The sequence below is a fragment of the Phragmites australis genome, chromosome 3, assembly GCF_958298935.1.
Source record: "Phragmites australis chromosome 3, lpPhrAust1.1, whole genome shotgun sequence".
In the NCBI taxonomy this organism is placed as follows: Eukaryota; Viridiplantae; Streptophyta; class Magnoliopsida; order Poales; family Poaceae; genus Phragmites; species Phragmites australis.
The window spans coordinates 21,098,430-21,119,564 of NC_084923.1; the positions used below are offsets into that span (position 1 = coordinate 21,098,430).

Here is a 21,135-nt window from a genome sequence, read left to right on the forward strand (position 1 = left end):
CACCATTTGACGAGGGTCCATCCTATTCCTCCAAGGAAAGACATTGTTGAGGCATTTCATCGAGCATGTGTTGCGCGCGTGGAGGACGAAGAGCTCGGTGTGCCTGCGCCACCACGCACCCACCACCACCATCGCGAGCAACCCCTCCTCAATCGCTGCCCATCCCCGGCGCGCTGTTGTGCACTCACTTGCCACTGCCGCCGCAACCGCCGACGCTTTGGGGTGTGCAAGCGCAGCCCGGGAAGCGGCCAAGCGGGGAACAAAGTTGTCTTGCGTCCAACAAGGGATGCTGCAACTCCGGCTTGGTTGCCGCAAACATTTTGACATGGGGATCATCGAGCTGACCGGCCAACGTCAGTCAGGAGCTATCTAGCAGGTTACCACTGGAGATGGCCACAATCACAATTCACAACAAACCGCGGATATACTTGTACCACGGCCTAGGTGAAGAAACATTTTTCTTGTCAACTTGTCACAAACAGACGCAGTTTACAGCACGCAGGGATACACATGCAGCATTTTGTGGGAACCGAATGCCTCCCGGGAGATTCTAAAGACGACAGTTCATATAAAGCAAGACCATGGTAAATCTATCACCTTCTCTTTTTGAGTTAACAGTAACAAATATAGTGTTTTACATATTCCATCAAACAAAGCTCAAAGGGTTCGCGGAATCTCCCTGGTCGATTTCACCACGAACGAGGCCCGTGCGCTTCTGGAGGTTTGATTTATTGATTCTAGTAAATGTTATTGTCAAACACCCAGGGCTCATGCCGGAACAGCTCTCGGCCATTCATTGGCACCGCTCCTGAAGCTATGTCTGCGGCGCGCTTCTGAGCTGCTTCAGCTTTCCTTGCAGCTTCCTCTGCATCCTGAAGTGTAAAGAAACAAATATGCTGTCAAATTAACTTGTCTTCTTTCCCAAGGAAAAAAAAATATTGGCTTCACTGGTATTGATAAACCAATCGTGGAATCACAGCTTCCACTGTTCCACTAGTCACAGTTCCTCATGCTGAACAAACACAGAAATTACTAGATTGGATAACCAAGTCTTGGCCATGATGGCCCTGCCTTACTAGATTGGAAAAATCAGCACAGGCTCCTGATAAAAAATAGGTATCAGCATTTACATGATTTCATACACTTAACATGATCTATCAAGTATTTTGGTCGAATCACTAAGCACCTACTTCACAAGAATCTCTCAATATGCTATTCAGAGTATCCTAGAGTCTGGGATACCATATACATGTATGGAGTATGGGAGTACTGGAGATCGACATTACATTGAAAAGACTACAAATAGCATAGTGGAAACATGAATTAGTCAAACGACACGAGATTATTTTCTCAAGATAGATTCAAATAAATTGTCATTTTTAAAACCAGCTTTCCCAAGCACAGTCAAACAAAGATTCGTGTATCTTTACCATATGAATAAGCTTACTAGGTTAAACACAGATGTGTCATAGAGAAACTCACAAACACATGAAAATGAAGTAATAATCAAAGATGACACAACTACCGTCAAACGTTCAGGATGTCATTCCTGGGAAGTTTGACATGAGATGAGATGACCACATACCCACATGCCTAATAAACTTACTGTCTATTGCAGTTCATACTACATACACCATTTTCTTTTAACAAACTTATTATTACAATTTTTTTTACCAAAGTTATTATTATAAATAGAACAAAACAAGGGCAATGTGGTACTATTATAATCTCATCCCAACAGCTAACAATAACCGTCGTAACATGTTTTTTGGCTTTTCAAAGATAATAGAACCACAGCCATAGTATTGTAAATGAGAAACACTTCAAGTTACTCAAATTTCATAATCATGAGGGCACAAGTGTAAAATACTAAAATATAATACAGCTTCCTTGATTAAGTAGGATAAAAAAATAATCTCAAGAATGCATCCACAAGCTGAAACTAAAAAACAACTTATAGTCATTGCAAATTTTAAGAAAAGCTTTTTATGTATCAAAGAACAGAATATAAGATGCAATGCAAACTTTCGAATAACATAATCATCAAACAGGGAAGTCTACCAGTAAAAGAAAAGAGCTGAGCAATGCAGTTCTCCCTGAACCTGAACACCTCCTGTAAACAATTATGTGACATCTTGAAATGTCCACCGTCAACATTTTAAATTTTGGCTATCAATATCTTTCTGAGTTTTCAATTTGTGTATATTTGTCTTGGAAAATACATCTGTCTGATATGTGTAGATTTGTCTTGAAAAATACATATTAGCTAGAAATCAGTTGTCGATAGCGTGTGACTGTACCTTTTACTGTAGGAAGTAAATGGTATTCATCAACAAACAGAATATATGTCATAACTTCACAAGTAACTATGCATGACAATCTAATGTGCAAAAAAGCACAAATTAGAGCACTACTGTTCTCTAAGAATGCCAATCAATAATCCAAAAGCACAACCAATGACAGATCCATAATAATGCCCTAGGCAATAGATAAGAATCTTATGACAAAGCTACAATTTAACAACATTCTGTAAATTTCCGAATTCTAAGTCAACAAGATAATTCAAAGCTCAAAACTGTTGCAACATTTTGCCAAAAGTTGATATATAGCCCTAGCCCAAAAAAATGGATAAAGAGGATCAAATTACTATAGAAAAAAATAGTTGCCAGGAAGACGATAATCCATTGACTATGAACTCCAAATGTTATAATTTTGCACCAAGCCATCTAGACGATCGAGTTCATCATGATGGAAAAGGCATAACATCCAATCAATGACAACAATATGCCAAGAATCCCCAACCCATAAATCCAATTCTGAATCTTACTCTAAGTGCCACTGTAAAGACTAACAAGTTAAATTTAGGACAAGAAGGAGCTAAGTGTAGCTAGACAACAGCAACATAAAAAAAGGGGTACAAAACTCACATCTTCACTGCCAACAATTGAATCCAGAGATGAGCTATACAAATCACCAATAGTTACACAGCTTAGCAAAGGGAAAACCCCGAAAGCACACACCTTTACAATTAGATACTCGCTTAATGGACTGGGAATTACAACGAAGCAAGAAAATCGCAGCCCTAAATTGATGGCGCGCGTTAGAGTTTAGACAAACTTTCTAGTTGGGGGAAAGGGGAAGAAAGGACCTTGCGCTGCTTCCAGGAGAGGAACTGCGCTGCGGTGATTGGCTGCACCCTCGCCGCAGTTCCTGGCTCGCCGGCGGCGCGCTGCGGCGGCGGAATACCCTCGGCTTCTGCTCCCATCGCGAAAATCTGCGAAATTCTGGGGAAAAGGGTGGCGACTTGGATACGGAGAAACTGAATATAAAACGGATCGGGTTGAAAGTGTGCCGGGCGCGCTTGATCAAATCAAACCCGAACCCGCTCTATTCTGTACGTTTACTACTTGGAAAACGGGACTGTTTTGCGCATGTGCCTTTCGGCTCTTCGCGTAATTTGATCGTCACCGCAATTTAGTATGCTTCACTTGCAATTTAGTATTCACGTTGGATTTACATCGCCATTGCTAAGTAGTGGCATGGTGCTGCAATATAGTTAATCCTCTTCTTATAATTTTGCCACACCTTCTCAAACAAAGCAAGCACTTGTAATATTGCCGCGCTAAAGGCATCTTCAACAGAATCTTTAAAATTTTATCCTCTAAAATACTATTACAGCATCCTCTATCACTATTGCAGCATCTCTCATTTCCTTCATCTCCAACAGAATCTCCTTATTTCATCATATATCTTCTCTTTCCTATATTATAATATTTTACGTCCAACCGACATAACCGTCGTCGCACCATCCCGTTTCACTGGTTCTGCTACGGTCTAACGTTATTGTTACGAAATAATTTAATTTGTCATGGTGTATATGTAAATGTGGTCGGCATTTTTTCGATATTTACAATTTTAGACCCGTAAAATAGCACTATGCTGACATTCAATTGTGATATCTTGCACTAGAAGAAAGCTTGCAAAGCAAGGAAGAAGCCAGCTTGCGGCTGAAGCCTTCGAAGTAGTGGCTTGTAGGGGAAGGCTAAGTAGTGTCTTCCTTTGGAAGGTTCGGCCAGACACTATATATAGGAGGAAGAGGACCTCTCATTTGCAAGCCACGAAATGGATCATCGTGCAGCCTGGAAGCAGTACATGAGAGAGCTATGTTTGTCCAATGATTCTTCCGATGAGGAAGACAATTTGGTCCTAGCGACTCTTACCGTATGGCATGCGAACGTCGAAGCTTCTCGCAGAGGGCCGTGGGGCGAGTCCATCCCCGGCCACCGGCGCATACACAGGAATCGGATGGAGGGCCACAATCGGTTGTACAACGACTACTTTGCAGAATCCTCGGTGTACCCCGACTACATATTTCATCACAGGTAACATTGTACATTGGGGTTTCCGTTTCAAAGTGGTACGTATCTACGATGTGTGAAGTAGTAATGGTCGGTTGTCGTGCAGGTTCAGGATGAAACATGACCTCTACTACAAGATTGTGAAGGAGGTTGAGGACCATGACCTGTGGTTCCAGCAAAGGAGGAACGCTGCAGGAGAGCTTGGGCTGCCATCCTTGCAAAAAGTAACTACAGCTTTCCGTATGTTAGCATATGATGCTCCTGCAGATTCTCTCGACGAGTGCCTTCGGCTAGGGGAGAGCACCATCATTGAGAGCATGAGGCGGTTCGTGCGTGCTATTGTCGAGGTGTTCGGTGACGAGTACCTCCGTGCTCCGAACGAGGAGGACATTGCTCTATTGCTGGATATGAACCAGCGCCGAGGGTTCCCCGGGATGCTTGGAAGCATTGATTGCATGCATTGGAAGTGGAAGAACTGTCCCACGGCATGGTCCGGTTCTTTCAGGGGCCATGTCAATGCACCGAATATAATTCTAGAGGCCGTGTAACTGCTTCCATGACCACCTGTAGCTGGTAAATCTCCTTATCTTTCCGGTTGCTACTCTTGTGCCAAAGGAGGTTGGGTCCCGAAGATGTCATCCTGGGTGGGCAGCACAACATCATCCTAAGGAATCTCATCTTCGTCACCCCGAAGAAATGGGGCGTACTCCATAGTGTCCCTGCAATGCGTGACAAACGCGATGAAATACAAGAACCCAGCCCATTAGTTCACAAAGACAGTACCCATTCAAAGTTAACCAACATTAGATTCGAGTATCGGAGTACAAACCACCAACTAGTTCGGCCACTACACTCCACAATGCTTTACCACATACCCTACAACAGAATACATGATGCACTTCACTGAAGACGCCAAGACCTATCGGATTCTACGGACATGGACTCCACTGAATCTCCGCACAGAAGGTCATTGGGGCTCCAATCCACAGGAACAACGTCATCGTCATCAACGTCCTGTGAACCGGACCCTTCATCTTCTACATTACAGCCCTGCAAGACTTGTTTGCCCTCGCCTCCGGTCCGCAACGCATCTTCAACTTGGAAGACGAGCTGCTCCAAGTCCCCCGCAATGTTGTCTACCTGAAGCAGAGCTCGGTTCAGGTCTACATCAGCGGGGGTGTTCTCCGTACTCAAATTGTCCTTCACCATGTTCTTCAACTCGGCTGCCATTTGTTGGACATGGTCCTGCATTTTTGAGACAAGAGCGGCAAGCAAAGCAGCGTCCATCTACAACCAAGGACAGGGATGCCTAAACTGAGAAACTAATATTCACTGGAAACCAAGGATATGTTATGTACATGTCGTTGTCAAAGATCAGTACAGGTTGATGAGCAACTAATTTGCCGGCTTATTTGCAAAAACCCGATCCCCCACTAAAGGTAACAGGTAAACACGACAGTTTATCATCCTAGGAAGAAGGAACCATATTGCTTCCTCTACATAACCAAATTTGCTTCAAACATGTACACAATTAAGGGCATCCAGTTCATGACCTAACACAATGTGGCAACTATATTGATCTTCCAATGCATTACAACTTCCTATCATAACCAAACCGTGTACACACATCTACATTACAGCAACTGGCACAATTTCCCTCCTAGGCAAACAACATTCCTATGGACCCAAACTTTGCCGACAAGCAATCCTACCAGCCATACAAAGACCATAGCTCAATATTACAGCCATACAAAGCTCAATTGCAATTCCTACAAACTAAACAAACACTGCAGCATGATTTGAATACATTGATCATGGACATCTAGGTTCAGTTGGTGCTGATTCAGTCGAAGTGGCATACAACAATCCTATCAAAACAACTGTGCCAGAAAAGAATCCTACATTGTATTGGACAGAGATGCATCTCCTGAAAATATAGGCATACAAAGACCATAGCCATGCCAACTATCTAAACATTTGCTGCAATTAAACACATTGTTCATATACACATACATTCAATTCGAGAGTAGATTGTTCAGTACCTACAGGCCTCAGCAAAGTTCATGCCTACATTCCTGTTATCAAACTCTATGCACCTAGGTTACCCTACAACATTCAGTCATAGTTTTTTTCATGTTTTGCAAACCTACAAGCTGCACTCACATAGACTACAAGCTGGTACAATCACCTTGCCACAATTTTGTCAACTAGTTCATCACATTCCTTCGAACCCCAACTCCACACTAATTGACAATCCATTTGACAACCCACTGAGGAACTATATTTCAGCTCAAAGATTGGATATTCAACAAGCATCATGCACTGATAATTGTAGATCTACCAAATAAATAAGGCTCATTCCTATCAAACCAAAATCTCAATCTCTGGTTCTTGAAGCCGGAACAGACATTTGGGCATACACTACCAACTACATGGATCTAGGATGCCAAATCGCTAAGTCACTCCGGCCGGCGAGCAGCCCACGCTCACAAAGCAACCAATCCCTTAATCAGTCCCGCCGCCGAGCAGCCCACGCTCCGGCCGTCGACCACACCCATACATGGATCTGAGACTGGAGTACGTACCACAAGCTTGGTGACGACCTCGCTCCGACTACTGCCGCCGAGCACACGGACGGTGGGGAAGATTCCAGCGTCGTCGCCGGATCTGCGTTGCACCGGTCGTCCGCCGCGAGGGACGATGCGGAGTCTCCCGGGTACCCGGATGGTGCTCGCTTCCACTGGAGTCCGAAGCCGCCCGACACCGCCGCAAGGGCTTGCCAGCTCCACTTCCGTCGCTCCATGGGAGCAACCGCCACTTCTCCACTCCGCTCGCGCACAGGGATGAGGACACCGCATCGCTCCGTAACTTTGCCGACGCCGCGCACCTCCCCGCATCCCTGTTCCACTCGATACCGCGTCTGTTGGAGTCGCTTGCGGCCGACTTCGGTTGTAAAACTGACGCTACAGTTCTTTGCGGCGCGGAAACGACCTCTGTTGGAGTCGGTCTAAAGCACGCAACTCCAAACAAAGTAATAAGCCTCCAACAACGTTCTCTTTCGTTCTCATTTGCATCTTCTGTGACTCTAATCTTTTTTTCGTGCCGCTGTTTCTATGCCATTGGCCTCTTCAATAGTGGCCTCTAGTTGTGCAGCTACTTATATGCCCCGCAACTATGCCTATAAGCTCTTGTGGTGGCGGCGATATATAAACTCAGGTCTATATATAACTGACTCTTGTACACATATTCGATAAATATCTTAACAAATTATGAATATACATGCCACTTGAAGCTATTGTTGGAATAATTTCCCGCTACAGAACCAATGAGGTTCATTTTAGTAAAGATAGGAGGAATCTGTCTCTCTTGATCTCTTGGGTTATTTATATAGGTGAGGGGGAGAGATAGAATTTCCTCTCTAGTGAGAAATAAATATTACAAGTAGACCCTTAGGTCTTTATATGTGCTTCTTTATTACATAGGCTTCTTTGTAGGCCTGAGTCTTTCCCCCAACAGTAGCTCTTTAGCTGTAAGCTTCAATGGGATAGCGAGGTGAACATCTACTAGAAAAAGGCTCGGACTCATGGTTATAATGTACGTCTCGCTACAAACTCCATCCCAAAAACCTAGTGGGAAAAAAGGGTATGGAGAAAAGAGCACGTACATGGTACTATTTTTTCTTTACATGACTACTAGAACTAGATACATTCTTATATATACGCCTCGTCTCACTCGACGAAGGGGGTCTTCAGCGGAGGTAGATCTTTCTCCAGAGCCGAAGTCGAAGGTACATCTTTGTCATGTTCAGCGAAGGCTGAAGATTTTAGTGCTTGACGAAGGCTATTGCCGAGGCCTCAGCAGACACGGCTTCAACTTTGTTGACAAAGTAGAGGCCAAAGGCTGCTGCCATGGCTCAGATGTCGAAGGCTGTTGTCATGGTTCGCCGTAGTTAATGATGTTCATGCTCCTACTCACGTGCACCGGCCAAACTCTTGGGACCCAGGACGAGATTTTAACCCGGGTAACCTCGTAGCCCCTCTTGACCGGTGTTCATGAGTGGTGAAAGATGCCACATGGTCGACATAGTCGAAGTTGGCGTGGGCAAAGTCATCATGATATAGTCGTACTTGTCAAGGCCGAAGCTCCTCTGGTCGACGTAGTCAAAGTCAACGGAGTCGAAGTAGTCTCGGCCGAAGCCCCTCAAGTCGACGTAGTTGGAGTCGATGGAGGTGTAGTCGATGTGGCCAAAACACCTCTCGTCGACGTAGTCATAGTCGACGGAGGCGTAGACGACGTGGCCGAAGCCCCTCTAATTGACGTAATTGTAGTCGATGGAGTCAAAGAAGTCGTGGCCAAAGCCCCTCACGTCAACGTACAAGTCGACGAAGGTGAAGCCGCCATCACCTAAGCCCCTCCGTCGAAGCTGAGTAGGATTAAACACTCAAGTAGGATTGCAGTGTATGTACCCGATGGCGACATGAGATGCAAAAGCCCCCATGATGTCGATGTAGTAGGCGATGACGAAGACGAAGTAGTCGAAGTTGATCTCAATGTAGCAGACATCAATGATGGTGGCAATGTAGACAAAGTAGCACACGATGATGTAGAGGAACTATATCGTGAGCAGTCGCGATGAGCGCTTCCCAAAAACCTTATTCGTCCTCTCTCGGTGCAGGATCCTAGGAGCGACGAGTTCTGGAGACCTGATCTCCCATTCGTCGGTGCATGCCGGCGCAACGGGATGAAGTAGTCTACGTGCGACAACGCAGCAGAAAGAAATTTGCAAAGCCCTAATTGCGAAAATCCAACTCGCGTCTCTATTTTGTGCAGCAGTTGACATATATACATAGAGGGAGAGTCGCACGGTTGAGATGCACAACGATCGGAGATGGTTATACCGTCACGATCAGAGTCTTAACCGACACAATTTTCATATATTTATCTGTTTGCCTATACAGTAAAAAGGAATAAAACTACAAAAGGAAGTAGGACCTGTGCAAGCAACTAGACCCGATTTCAATGAACCATTCACACAGGTGTCATGCGCCTGTGGCCACTGCTCCCGCCTTGGCTATGACCCGGCCCAGGGAGGCGAGTAAGTGCGCGCGTGGTCCTCTCATCCATACTTGCTAAGTGGATGGAGGAGAGAAACCCTTTTAAGTTGGTCTCCATCCACATCCACTAGTGAGGTGGGACTAAAGAAATACATCTCTCTCACATGGTTGGACCTTTAAGATTTAATTATACAAATATAATGTGCTAACCCCATATACTCTAACAATCCCCCACCAAATCTCAAAGTTCCACGAAAATTTGCCTTTTTCTCAATACTGTTGGATATACTAGTGTTTCAATGGAGACTATTAAGTTGAACATCCACATAGAAATCAAGCTACACTCATTCACAACTTGGATAATGGACTAAGTCTTGAATTGCAAGTCTTGTGCAAATAAGTTTCACTTGAAGACAACTTATATTTGACTGCTAGTAGGCTACCCCACGGATAGAGCATATAAGTCATACTTCGTGGTTTCTTTATGAGTTTATTAGAGATCACCCAAGTCTCATAAACTGTATGACCGACAGTTAGACTCATATAGATGTGTTATTTCAAGAATGTCCTATACATTAGCATCTTCGCTAATTAAAGCCAATAGACCACATTAAGGTAATAATCAACTTACCTTACAGATTTTGAGAGTTATGCATCTTTACTCGAGTGGGTTGTGTGTTATTCTCGTTCAGTTAACCAATCGATTGTTCTTCCTAGGTCATAATTTACAAGATCTCAGATCATATAGGTTAGGTTACCACTATTGTATAACTCGTATAAGTCTCATACTCATCTTCTTCGATGCATTATCTATCATATTTTATGATAGTCCCTTTGTAAATTGATCTGCCAAGTCTTTACTTGTTTGGATATAATCCAACGCTATCACTCCGAAGTTCCTTAATTTTTTGACATATTTCAATCTTCTCTTTACATGTCTTGAGGATTTCATATTGTCTTTAGAACTGTTCACTTTGGCAATAACTGTTTGATTATCACATTTCATAAGGATAGCCGATATCGTTTTCTCGACCACTAACAAATCCATTAAGAGCTCACGTAGCTATTCTGCCTCAACAGTGGCTATGTCTAACACTGTGAGTTCTACTTCTATGGTTGACCTTGTTAATATGGCATGTTTGAAAAACTTTCATGAGACAACAGCACCACTAAGAGTGAATACATATCTACTTGTGGCCTTGATCTCATCAATATCGGATATCCAATTTGAATCACTATAATTCTCCAGTATTGATGGATACATAATATAGTGAAGTCTAAAATTCATAGTACCTAGCAAGTAGTGCATTACTCGATCAAGCACATATCAATGATCATCACTTGGATTAGAAGGAAACCATCTCAATTTGTTTATAGTAAATGAGATGATAAATCTTGTAGAACTAGCTAGGTACATGAGTGATCAGATCAAACACTCGAGTAGGATTGTAGTGTACATACCTGATGGTGACGTGAGATGTAGAAGCCCCTGTGATGTCTATGCAGTACACAATGATGAAGATGAAGTAGTCGAAGTTGATCTCGATGTAGCAGTCGGCGATGATGGTGGCAATGTAGATGAAGTAGCACACGATGACGTAAAGGAAACAGATTGTGAACAGTTGTGACGAGCGCTTCGTAAAAATCTTATTCGTCCTTTCCCGTGCAGGATCCCACGATTGACAAGTTCTGGAGACCTGCTCTTTCGTTCGTCGGTGCACGCCGGCGTAACGGGATGGAGTAGTCTACGTGCGATGGTGCATCAGAGAGAAATTGACAAAACACTAATTGCGATTATGCAACTCGCGCCTCTATTTTGGTTGGCAAATATATAGAGGGAGAGTCACATGGTTGAGATGTACCACGATCAGAGATGGTTATACCGTCACGATCGATGTTTTGACCGACACGATTTGCATATTTTGTCCGTTGCCCACGTAAAAAAAGGAATAAAATCGTAAAAAGAAGTTGGACCTGCGTAAGCACCTAGACTATATTTCAACAGACCATTCACACATGTGCCGTGTGGCCACACCCTCCACCTCCACCCTGGTCCAGCGAGGCGAGCGCATATGTGCGTTTTCGTGTCCTCTTATTCACACATGATAAGTAGGTGGAGGAAAAAAAAACTCTTTTAAGTTGATCTCCATACACATCCGTATCAAAGTGGGACTAAAAAATATATTTCTCTCATATATTTAGACATTTAAAATTTATTTAAAATTATAAAAATATAATAGACTAAACTATATATGTTAACACTTAATGTATAGATATGAAGAGTACAATAAAGAGTGTCTTATGAAGATAGTCTCAGCCACGCACAACCCATCTCCGTAAAGGCTGCCAGCCCAAGTCTCCGCCTCTGACGGTTTGACCTCTCCACTCAGGCACTCCCCGCGTCGTACCATCTTACACACCCCACCACCACTCCGCTCCACTCCCTCTCCCACTCACCGCAGCCATGGCCCTCACTGCCCGCGCCACCACCTCCACCGCCGCCGTGGCGTGCCTCCTCCTCGCGCTCGCTGCCTCCGCCGCCGGGGCGGGCTCCCCTGCCCCGGCGCCGGCGGTGGACTGCCTCGCGGCGGCCGCGGGCCTGAGCGACTGCCTCGACTACGTCACGCCGGGCAGCACGTCGCGCAGGCCGAACAAGGCGTGCTGCGGGGAGGTGAAGGCCGCCGTGGCCAACCCCACCGTCGTGGACTGCGTCTGCTCCGCCTTCAGCTCCAAGAACCTCCCCATACCGATCGACATGGCCCGCGTGCTCGCGCTCCCGGGCGCATGCGGCGCGTCCAACGCCGCCTTCAGCAAGTGCCACAGTGAGCGCCGCCCCTAAGCTCCCCTACTTCTCCCTGCCCTTTCTTTGCCTGGATTTGGTTAAAATTGTAGTGTATCTTTCTGTAGCAACTTACTTTCATACCTAATTCCAGAAAATTTCCCCTCAAGAAACCACGCCTAGGCCCTGTATTTGGTCTTATTTAACCGTTTCTTCGATTTCTCTTAAGAGGTTATAGTGTAGAGGTTCAGAGTCCGTAGTTCATCAGTTTGGTTTGGTGCTCCTCTGCTACTCTAAGCAATTTTGATTTGATCTAACATTTTATTTCTGCTTTGCTTGCTTGCAGTTGCCGCGGGACCTCCTACCGAAGGTGACACTTTCTTCACACCATCTTTGCACTGCATTGTTCTGTTTTGGTGTCATGACGTCCATCTGATCTCGGTATTTGGGCATGCCTTTATATCATGGATGAAGTGTAGTAGCATCTGATTTTTTTCTTGGAAGTTTTTCCCCTTAGGTTTGTTTAGATCTTGAAGTACGCACAAAATAAAGCTTTTGCTTGTAGTGAACCTAAACCCAAAAAACAACTGAATTTTAGTCGTTACAGAACACAAAACAGATCCAATCCTAACAAAGAATTAGTTGTCTTTCTACTAAAAAAGGTTGAGCTGTAACACACACGAAACAAAAGGCATTGTTCTTTCACATGAGTGGTGTTCCTTTTGGCTCACAGGAATGGCATAAATGGGTCCGCTACAGTGTTTTTGTCCGCAAACAAAGTATTCTATCCTCAGCTTTTGCATTACCTTTGTATCTTTGCGAGTGATTGCATTGCATGTGAGCTACCAAACGATTTAGACAGAGGCATATGAGTTGAAAGAAACTTTTAGGATCCAGCCACATGTTGCTAAAGACAAGCGATTTGGCAAATTTAAGGGTTGTTTATCGGTTCCGTTAACTTGTATGTTAGTTAGTGATTACCATCTTAACCACTGTCTACTTATGTTTGGGCCGTAGAAATTAACCCTTAGGCTACTTCATTAGACCAATTTTTTATAGGTGATCAGGACCTAACTCCGCAGAATCACTAATAGAAGACGAGCAGGATTACAGTTTTATAAAGCTGCTCCATCTCTGTAACAGTATATTGATCCATTGTAGCACTATAGATTCTTAGGTTAGCATTCCAACCTGGAACATTTTGTTGATCACGGTGCAAAAGGGCCATTATTGAATTCCTGGAGATCTGTAACAGTTGTTGTCACTGTAGTCACGGGCAGAGACTAAGTGTCAAGTCACGGGAGCACTCTAGGTTGCAATCAAAGTAGAGAGCCAAAATTTCGCTGGACCACCTTGTAGAGAACATTATCTCAGGTTTCCTAGGCCCCCCGTGGAACATTTTGACTAGATCCGTGAACAAACTTGTGATGTCGATTTATGAAATCATGCCGAAGTGATGAAGGCAACCATTGGACTGGATGGCCCATCTTGCCAGAGTCCAGATATTTCCGTTCAGTTGCATGCCTGGTGTCTGCTCCCTTCCCCAGTTGTTCACTTCTCCTTTGGGTTCGCTTTGCTCTCCTAGTTTTATCATGTGACCAGATTGGAACCTAGGAAACTGATAGTTTTGCGGTTTCACATCGTGTTCCTTTTGCTCCGAAGCAGTAGGAGGTATGTACAAACAAGTACTACTGAGCAGCTATTATGGTTGTTGAAATAACAAGAAAAATATGGATGAAAGATGATGGATGAGGCTGTCGTGAAACTATGCAAAAAATTGACGGATGTTTTAATAATATCAGCAACTTTGTCTCGTTTTCTCTGAATCTGGAGAAATGTTAGATTTTATCGTCAAGTTGTGTACAAACTATGTTTACCATAATTGTCTTCCCTTATGTAATCTCTCTTCAGTCTTGGAAGTAGCTGGTTCTGATCATCTCTTGTTACTGCAGCGCCTTCACCGTCTGCGGGGGCCCCAACAAGCGGCGGCGCCACTGCAGCCCCACCAGTACCTGCCGCTGCGGCGAGTTCTCCGATCACCGCGACCGCTCTTATAGCCACCGTGGCGGCTCCGCTGCTTGCCTACCGTTACCTCTTCTGAGGATTTCTAGCTCGCATGCTATGCTGCTGTCCTGGCTGAGTGACCTTCGTGATAATTAGTTTGTTGCGCTGTGCCGTAATTCAGTTATCCTGTTCTTCAGAGTGGGCTTTGATATACTGTTTCCTGAGCTGTTTTTAACCTCACTTCGCTTGCTTTTTTGTTGCCTGAATTCTGATGTTAAGCAGCAGTTCCAATTATATTATCACCGTGTGTTCTAATTTTCATTGTTTGGGCTCGTGAAGTGATGTGTAAGCAGATTGGCAGGGGATCTTTACCTTTTTGGCCCTAGGGTGAGACGAACAAGGTGGCAGATAGCCTGACACGTGCTGTAGCATCTGCTACTGCTTGCGCAGTGAAAAGGCTTCACAGGAGCACAACGATATCTTTACAATCTAAACGAGCCCTCCGGGGCTAAAAGAAAAGGAGAATCTAAACGAGCCCTCTCGTGAAGGAATTTTAGGTTGTGAAGTGAATCTGTTGGACATCGTCGGCCCTGGTCGTCGTCGGTTTGGACCTCTCTTCATTGGATCTCTTCGTTCCTGCAGCTATCCTCGTTTGTCGCAATTCCTCTCTCCCCCTGGACACCCGCAGCACCACTCATCCCTCACCGGCGGCGTTGTGTCCAGCCCCTACATTAGTCTCACGCTCTAGGTTGCCTCGATCTGTTCTAGAGCCGCATCGTCCAGCTTCAGCAGCTACCCCGATACCACGTCGCATCGCCTCCATCTCAAACAGGAAATCGATCATATATCCTTAAGTTGATTATCCTTTGATAATATGTTTGAAGTTGATCATTTTTTTAATCATATGTTCTATAAAGATTAGTTTATAACAAAATATTATATTGGATAAGAGAAGTGAAGAATAAACTTGTTACAAACTTGTCCTTATAAAATATATTATTAAAGAATAATTAACTTTAAACATATATTATTAAAGATTGATCCACTTTGTTACGTATAATCAAATTCCCATCCCAAGCAGCCACCCCGATGCCGTGCGCCTCGCCGCCACCACAGGCTCCGCTCCACGCGCCCTCACCGTCTTCGGCACCACCACCTCGCCAATGGCGGAACTTGACAAGGAATTGAGGAGGGGCCAGTAGAAAGAATGATTAGTGTATACTTAACAATTAAGTAGTAAAATTAATATTTTCTTCAACAAAATTTTGAAGTAAGGGGCAAGGCTCCTGTTGACCCTAAGGAAGCTCCGCCACTGACCTCGTCCTCGCCGTCACCAGCGCCTTCGCTCTGCGTGTCCGGACCACGCGACGGGAAAGGCACACATTCCTCTCCTGATTCTCACTCGTCGCCGCCCTGCGTATGCGAGTCGCACCGCAAGAGGCGGTCCTCCTCCGCCGGCGTAAGCGTGGGAACCAGTGCCAGGTACTCCTCCGTTTGATGCCGCCCACCTAATCCACCCCTCCTCTTTTCTTGATTGGTTTCTTGATCCTGTCCGAATGGCGCGTTCCTGCAGGAAGAGGAGGCCTTGGAGACAGCGCCAAGCCGAATCCCACCGGTGGTTCTCTCGCTCGATCATGAAGAGAAGCCAGACAATACGGCAGGTTGGTAACTCCTCCCTTGCTTTCATCCTTGGTTTGATTTCTTGGACAAATTCTTGGTCTATCTATTTGGGCGTTCTCAATCTGGCGTTGATTTGGGGATCTGTAGATGGAAAGAAGGACGTGAAGGAGAAGGAGGACAAGTATGTCGTCGTGGGGGAGAAGGAGGCGTCCTGATCTGTGATTGCATGCTTGATGATATTGAAGAGTGATTCGCGAGATGTATTTTTCACAGATTTGCCTGAATATCTGCTTTGAGCCGAGTGCTACGCCTTGTGGACACAGGTAATTTTGAATTGTGCTTTTCAGAAAAGAGGTTGCTTGAATTCAGAAAATATGTATGCGAAAGGGAACGAAGCACAAACTTTTGCTTAGTTTTGTGTGTTTGTGCAAACATATGGTGTTATTCGCTGTCTGGAATTAACATAGTTTGCTCCTTGCCTTTGCTATGGCAATGCCAGTAGTGATTTCTTCAGTTATTGGAAGTGCACTTCAACTAATTTGCCTGGAACTATGTACATTCTTGCTGGTTAGTGTAGAACTTTGTTAATTACACGAATAAATGGACCAGATAAATGCTTGTTTGCAATGTAAGTGTGCTTTTTTAGCGCATTCGTGTATATAGAATACTGAAATACTAGGGTTTCCGGTCAGTTAATCTGGACTTGAGAAGGGCATGTTTTTTATGCTATACTCATACATTCTTCCCAAAAATCAAGTTTTGCTCCAATTTCTAAGGTTGTGTATAGAAAACATTGAATTGAATATCACTTTCTTGAAATTCAATTGTGACAAGAAATGTTGGAGGAACATGTGGATTGGAGTATTCAATTATTGTTTTGTCTATTATGCAAAATTCCTGACTCTCGTAGTACTTGTGCCTCCACTTCACAGCTTCTGCATGAAATGCTTAAAACATGCTGCAGCCAAATGTGGAAAACACTGTCCTAAATGCCGGCAATTAATCAGGTAAATCTCAGCCTGCAAGCCTTTCCACTTCCCCCAAAGAAGTTGGATGGTAAATATGCTCCATAGCCTTGACTAAATGGTTGTTACTCTGCAGCAATCCAAGATCGTGCACTATCAACATGGTTTAGTTTTGCTTGCTAATTCCTGCATTACCACTATATAGTCCACCTTGACTTGTGTGGACTTATTTCTGAGGCTGCTAATTATTCCCTTTAGGATACCCAACTTGCATGCATATCCCTCTCTTCACCCCCATTTTCTAATGTGGAGTTGGACAACCAACAAGCCCTATATTTGACAGTTGGATTCCATGTAATCAATCCAATCCACTTCAGTGTTCACCAAATGATGATGATGTATACCTCAAACAGTGATCCACACTCATGTCAAGCGCAGACATATGTTTACAGTGAATATAAATGCACAAAATTAAGCTACCTGTCATGCAATATATATTTGTTTATCAAGGTTTATCAATTTTTGGATTTGCTGATCTGCTATAGTTGTGCGACCGTTTCTTTCTAAGCCCGAAATTTCAAAGCTTTATATAAGCAGTTTTGCTATGTTTCAAGTACTTTAAACCTACTTAATTTCCAATCACCTTTCTAGGTCTTTGGATCAACATCGAACTACTTATGGGTTGAGGCTGTTAGTGTTGGTCCAAGAGCTTAGAACAGTGTCTGAAAAATAAGTTGGGGCCAAGCACTTGAAAAATAGTCACACCCTTCTACAATTAATATAATGCAATGAGTTATATAACTAACAATTGTGATCAAGCTGCTGCCTATGTAAGTTTCAACAAATAGGAAGAGAATCCAAATAGTTTTTATTTGCCTATTTGTGTACCATAAAGTAACCACTCCTATGGCTCCCAGTCAATATGGCTTGTCTAACCTTGTCATACCTGTTTCTTTATATGCCTTCTTTAAAGGACAATTTGCGGTTTCCAATTGAGTATGGTTATCTATCTGCTGTGTAGTCATACACCTGTGCTTCTGCATGCTTCTATTCATGTGAAATTTGCAGGCTGCTGAAGCAGGACAGAGGTTTGCAATATGCAGGCACTTGTGACCATGCTGATCCCTATGTATACATAGTATGTGTAACTGGAACTGCATTTTTAAATTTCAAATATATCCATGGTTCAAATATACCTGTTATCTATCTGCTGTGTAGTCATACACCTGTGCTTATGTAGAGTCCAAATCAAGGATGTGCGACACCCAGAAATCGAACTCGGGTGGGCTCAGCCACATCCTCGTGTCTTGCCGCTGAGCTCCGTGCTCGTTTGCTTATTTTATACCGACCCCCTTACCCGGACCTATCTTGAGGTCAAATCGGGTATGTGCGAACTGGGAAACGAATTTGGGTGGGCTTGATCACATCCTTCTGCCTTGCCGTCGAGCTCCGTGCTCGTTCGCAATGGCCTCTTCCTCTTGATCACAGAAAACAAAGACTCTGCTTGTTGTTCTTTCTATTCCACGGAGCTGAAGGCGAGCCGCCGTCCAGCAATGGTCATTGATCGCAAGCCAGGCGAAAAGCTCGAACTTGAGTGACGCCCAGGCTCCCCCACAGTAAATTGCTGCAGGCCCAGTTGATTGATCCGTTGAAGAATACCAAACAGGCTGACTGCGAGCTGTATTCACCATTGGCACCGCCACACAACTTGATCCTGAGTTCCAGCTCAGAGAGAGATGTCATGGACAGCTGACCAAACCGAGAGATATCCCACGATGGCTTGGATGGACAGGGCACCGTGATTGTCTGACACCCATCGTCGGTTGTGCAACTCTTCAGCCACTATCCGCTGCCGACAAATTCGCATCTGGATGTAAGCGGCCAAGTTGGGGGCCAGCTGCTTCACAGATGACAGAACTACCATCCAACCAGTTGTCTAGCCAAAAGAGAGTAGATGCACCATTCCCAAGGACCATGAAAGTGGATGTGTTGAACATTGCTCGGGCTTGTGTGCAATCTGCACGAACGAGCCCATCCATGGTTTCTCCGGGCTTGCTCGTTGCAACCAGAACCAACGTAGCCTTAAAGCTGAGTTCAGGAGCTGCAAATTGTGGATGCCAAGTCCTCCCAGTTGCTGGTTGGCACACTCATTCCCATGCCATCGGACATTAACCACCGCACACTTCCTCTGCTCCAGTCCATAGAAAGGCCCTGTACAGTTTTTCGATGCATCAGAAGACCCGTTTCAGCAGGTCGAGAGCAATCAAGTGATAAATGGATATGGAAGTGAGCACCGTTTACACCAGCACAATCCGGCCACTAGGTGCCAAAAGGTTCCCCTTCCACGTTGGGACTCTTCTTGCAACTTTGTCCTCTAAAGATTGTAATCCGGCCTGCTTTAGTTTGCTCTGCGCCAACGGCAAGCCCAGGTATTTACAAGGCAAAGCTTGTAGCTGACAGGGAAGTGCTGACACGAGACTTTGGATTGTCTCCTCGGTACAACGGATCGGCAAGATGGCACTCTTGAGAAAATTGGTACGTAGACCAGAGGCTGCACAGCAAGATCTCTCTGACTGCCTGTATTTCTGCAGCCACCGGGAACAGGAAGATTACCATGTCGTCGGTATAGATGGACGCGTGATGGTTAATTCCGAGGCGCTTAATGTTTTGGAAAAGTGGACGTTCTTCTGCTTTGGAGATTATTGCATTCGAAACATCCCTAATGATAATAAATAGCATCGGCGAGGGAGAATCGCCTTGTCGCAATCCACGGCCGTGCCAAATTGCCTCGCCGGGACAACCATTGACTAGCATCCGAGTGCTCAATGCTGCCAGGATAGTGGTTATCCACTGACAAAAGGCCGGACCAAACCCACGATGCCGCAAAACTTCTAGAAGGAAAGGCCAAGAGATAGAATGGAAAGCACAGGCAATGTCCAACTTCAACATCAATGATTCTCTCTTCTTTTGATGAACAGCTCTAACCGAGTGTTGCACCAGAAGAAAATTATCAAGGATGCAACAGGATTTGATGAAGGCACATTGATTGATCACCACAAGGTCATTGAGTTTTGGTGCAAGCCGAGCGGCCAAAAGTTTGGAGAACAATTTCGTGAAACTATGGAGTGAGCTGATAGGTCAAAAGTCTTTTATATTCGCCGAGTTCTTCTTGGGGAGTAGAGTGATGTAGGTTTGATTGAGTAGCCCAAGGTCTAGATGCGTCGTCGGCCACTGAACTTGGGAAACCGAAACATAAAGAAATTATTATTCTGCGTTTTTATTTGATTGATGTAGGTTTGATTGTGGGCTCCGAGCGCACAATCTTCCTCTTACACGTGTATGGAGCATATGTAAAGATAACTTTATCTAAACATTTTATTGATATTTTTTCTTAAATTTAAAAAAATTCAAAAATTTTAAGTTAAACTTTTCCTGTTAACTTTTTTTTAAAATTTTTGAGCTAAATTTCTGAGAAAAAAGTTTTCAAAAAGAAAAAGAAGTGCTGTCGAAAGGGGTGTGAGTTACCTACTTAGATGCACACACGGCAAAATGAAAATTCAATTGTTTCTATCCTATTTTCACTATATATGCACCCCTATAATCTAAAATCATGCACCCATAGACCTAGACGTTCAAATGACAAGCTCAGCAGCTAGCTAACAGACCAATCCATAAAATGATACACCCCCTCCATTTTTCCAATAGCTAGGCCACTGATTAGCATGACCCTTCCCTTTTCCGGGGGAGCATGATATTTCAAATTAAGACGACCTTGGACAGGAAAATGTCATAGGCTCGTGTTGCTTTTCGAAGTCTTTTTAGGTCTTGTTTGGATAGATGGTAGCTTTAAAGGTTCTGGTTAGCTAAGAAAGCGGCTATAATTACTGAATTTTAATTACTAATTTTTATAATAAGTTTTTAGTTTTTTATACACCAAAAACCACAAAAACTTATCTCAACCTGTTTTTCACCTTCTAATTTTCATTTCATCTGCAAATACTTCCTTAGTCTGGCTAAAAAGAAAAAAACAAATAAAAACCAACCATCTAAATAGCTTCTGATATTTTTAAGAGAGAAACTATAAAATAAATAAGGAGTGGAGACACGTTTGTCCGAGGCTAGTGCCACTTTTCCGCGGACCTACGGACCACTTTCCAGCGCTGCTGCCAAAGGAGGACATGTCTCCCCATGACGTGGCTGCCGTGGAGTGGATGGGTCGTCACGAGATCTGAGCCCCACGTCAAACTACCCTTCCCACGTCAACATCTCAGTTTGGACGCCCCGGGAACAACGCAGCGCGCGGAGCGGCGGGCTGCATGGCCGCGAAGCCGAGGATCTGTCTGCAGCCTCGAATT

At 44.3% G+C, this 21,135-nt stretch overlaps 3 protein-coding genes and 1 long non-coding RNA gene across 6 annotated transcripts; 3 read left to right on the forward strand and 1 right to left on the reverse strand.

Moving 5' to 3' along the window:
* Positions 1-546: 546 nt before the first annotated feature.
* Positions 547-3,429, reverse strand: LOC133912608 (uncharacterized). The gene is made up of 2 exons (XM_062355441.1): positions 3,149-3,429; positions 547-872 (listed from the first exon to the last, which is right to left on the reverse strand). The coding sequence occupies exons 1-2, from the start codon at positions 3,263-3,265 to the stop codon at positions 738-740; spliced, it is 252 nt and encodes an 83-aa protein (XP_062211425.1). The 5' UTR covers positions 3,266-3,429; the 3' UTR covers positions 547-737.
* Positions 3,430-4,122: 693 nt separating this feature from the next.
* Positions 4,123-4,906, forward strand: LOC133910588 (uncharacterized). Its single transcript, XM_062352933.1, has 2 exons — positions 4,123-4,382; positions 4,465-4,906. The coding sequence occupies exons 1-2, from the start codon at positions 4,123-4,125 to the stop codon at positions 4,904-4,906; spliced, it is 702 nt and encodes a 233-aa protein (XP_062208917.1).
* A 6,790-nt stretch (positions 4,907-11,696) lies between these two features.
* On the forward strand, positions 11,697-14,516 carry LOC133912609 (non-specific lipid transfer protein-like 1). The gene is made up of 3 exons (XM_062355442.1): positions 11,697-12,234; positions 12,538-12,561; positions 14,144-14,516. Exons 1-3 carry the CDS (start codon positions 11,877-11,879, stop codon positions 14,290-14,292), a joined length of 531 nt encoding a protein of 176 aa, XP_062211426.1. The 5' UTR covers positions 11,697-11,876; the 3' UTR covers positions 14,293-14,516.
* Positions 14,517-15,302: 786 nt separating this feature from the next.
* Positions 15,303-17,961, forward strand: LOC133912610 (uncharacterized). 3 transcript variants are annotated; one of them, XR_009908833.1, is made up of 5 exons: positions 15,303-15,677; positions 15,769-15,856; positions 15,963-16,138; positions 16,748-16,822; positions 16,917-17,961. It is a non-coding gene; the product is annotated as an uncharacterized LOC133912610 (long non-coding RNA). The 3 variants fall into 3 exon arrangements; XR_009908832.1 differs by having other exon boundaries at positions 15,304-15,677; positions 17,849-17,957; XR_009908831.1 differs by having other exon boundaries at positions 15,307-15,677; positions 16,748-17,961.
* Positions 17,962-21,135: the final 3,174 nt, after the last annotated feature.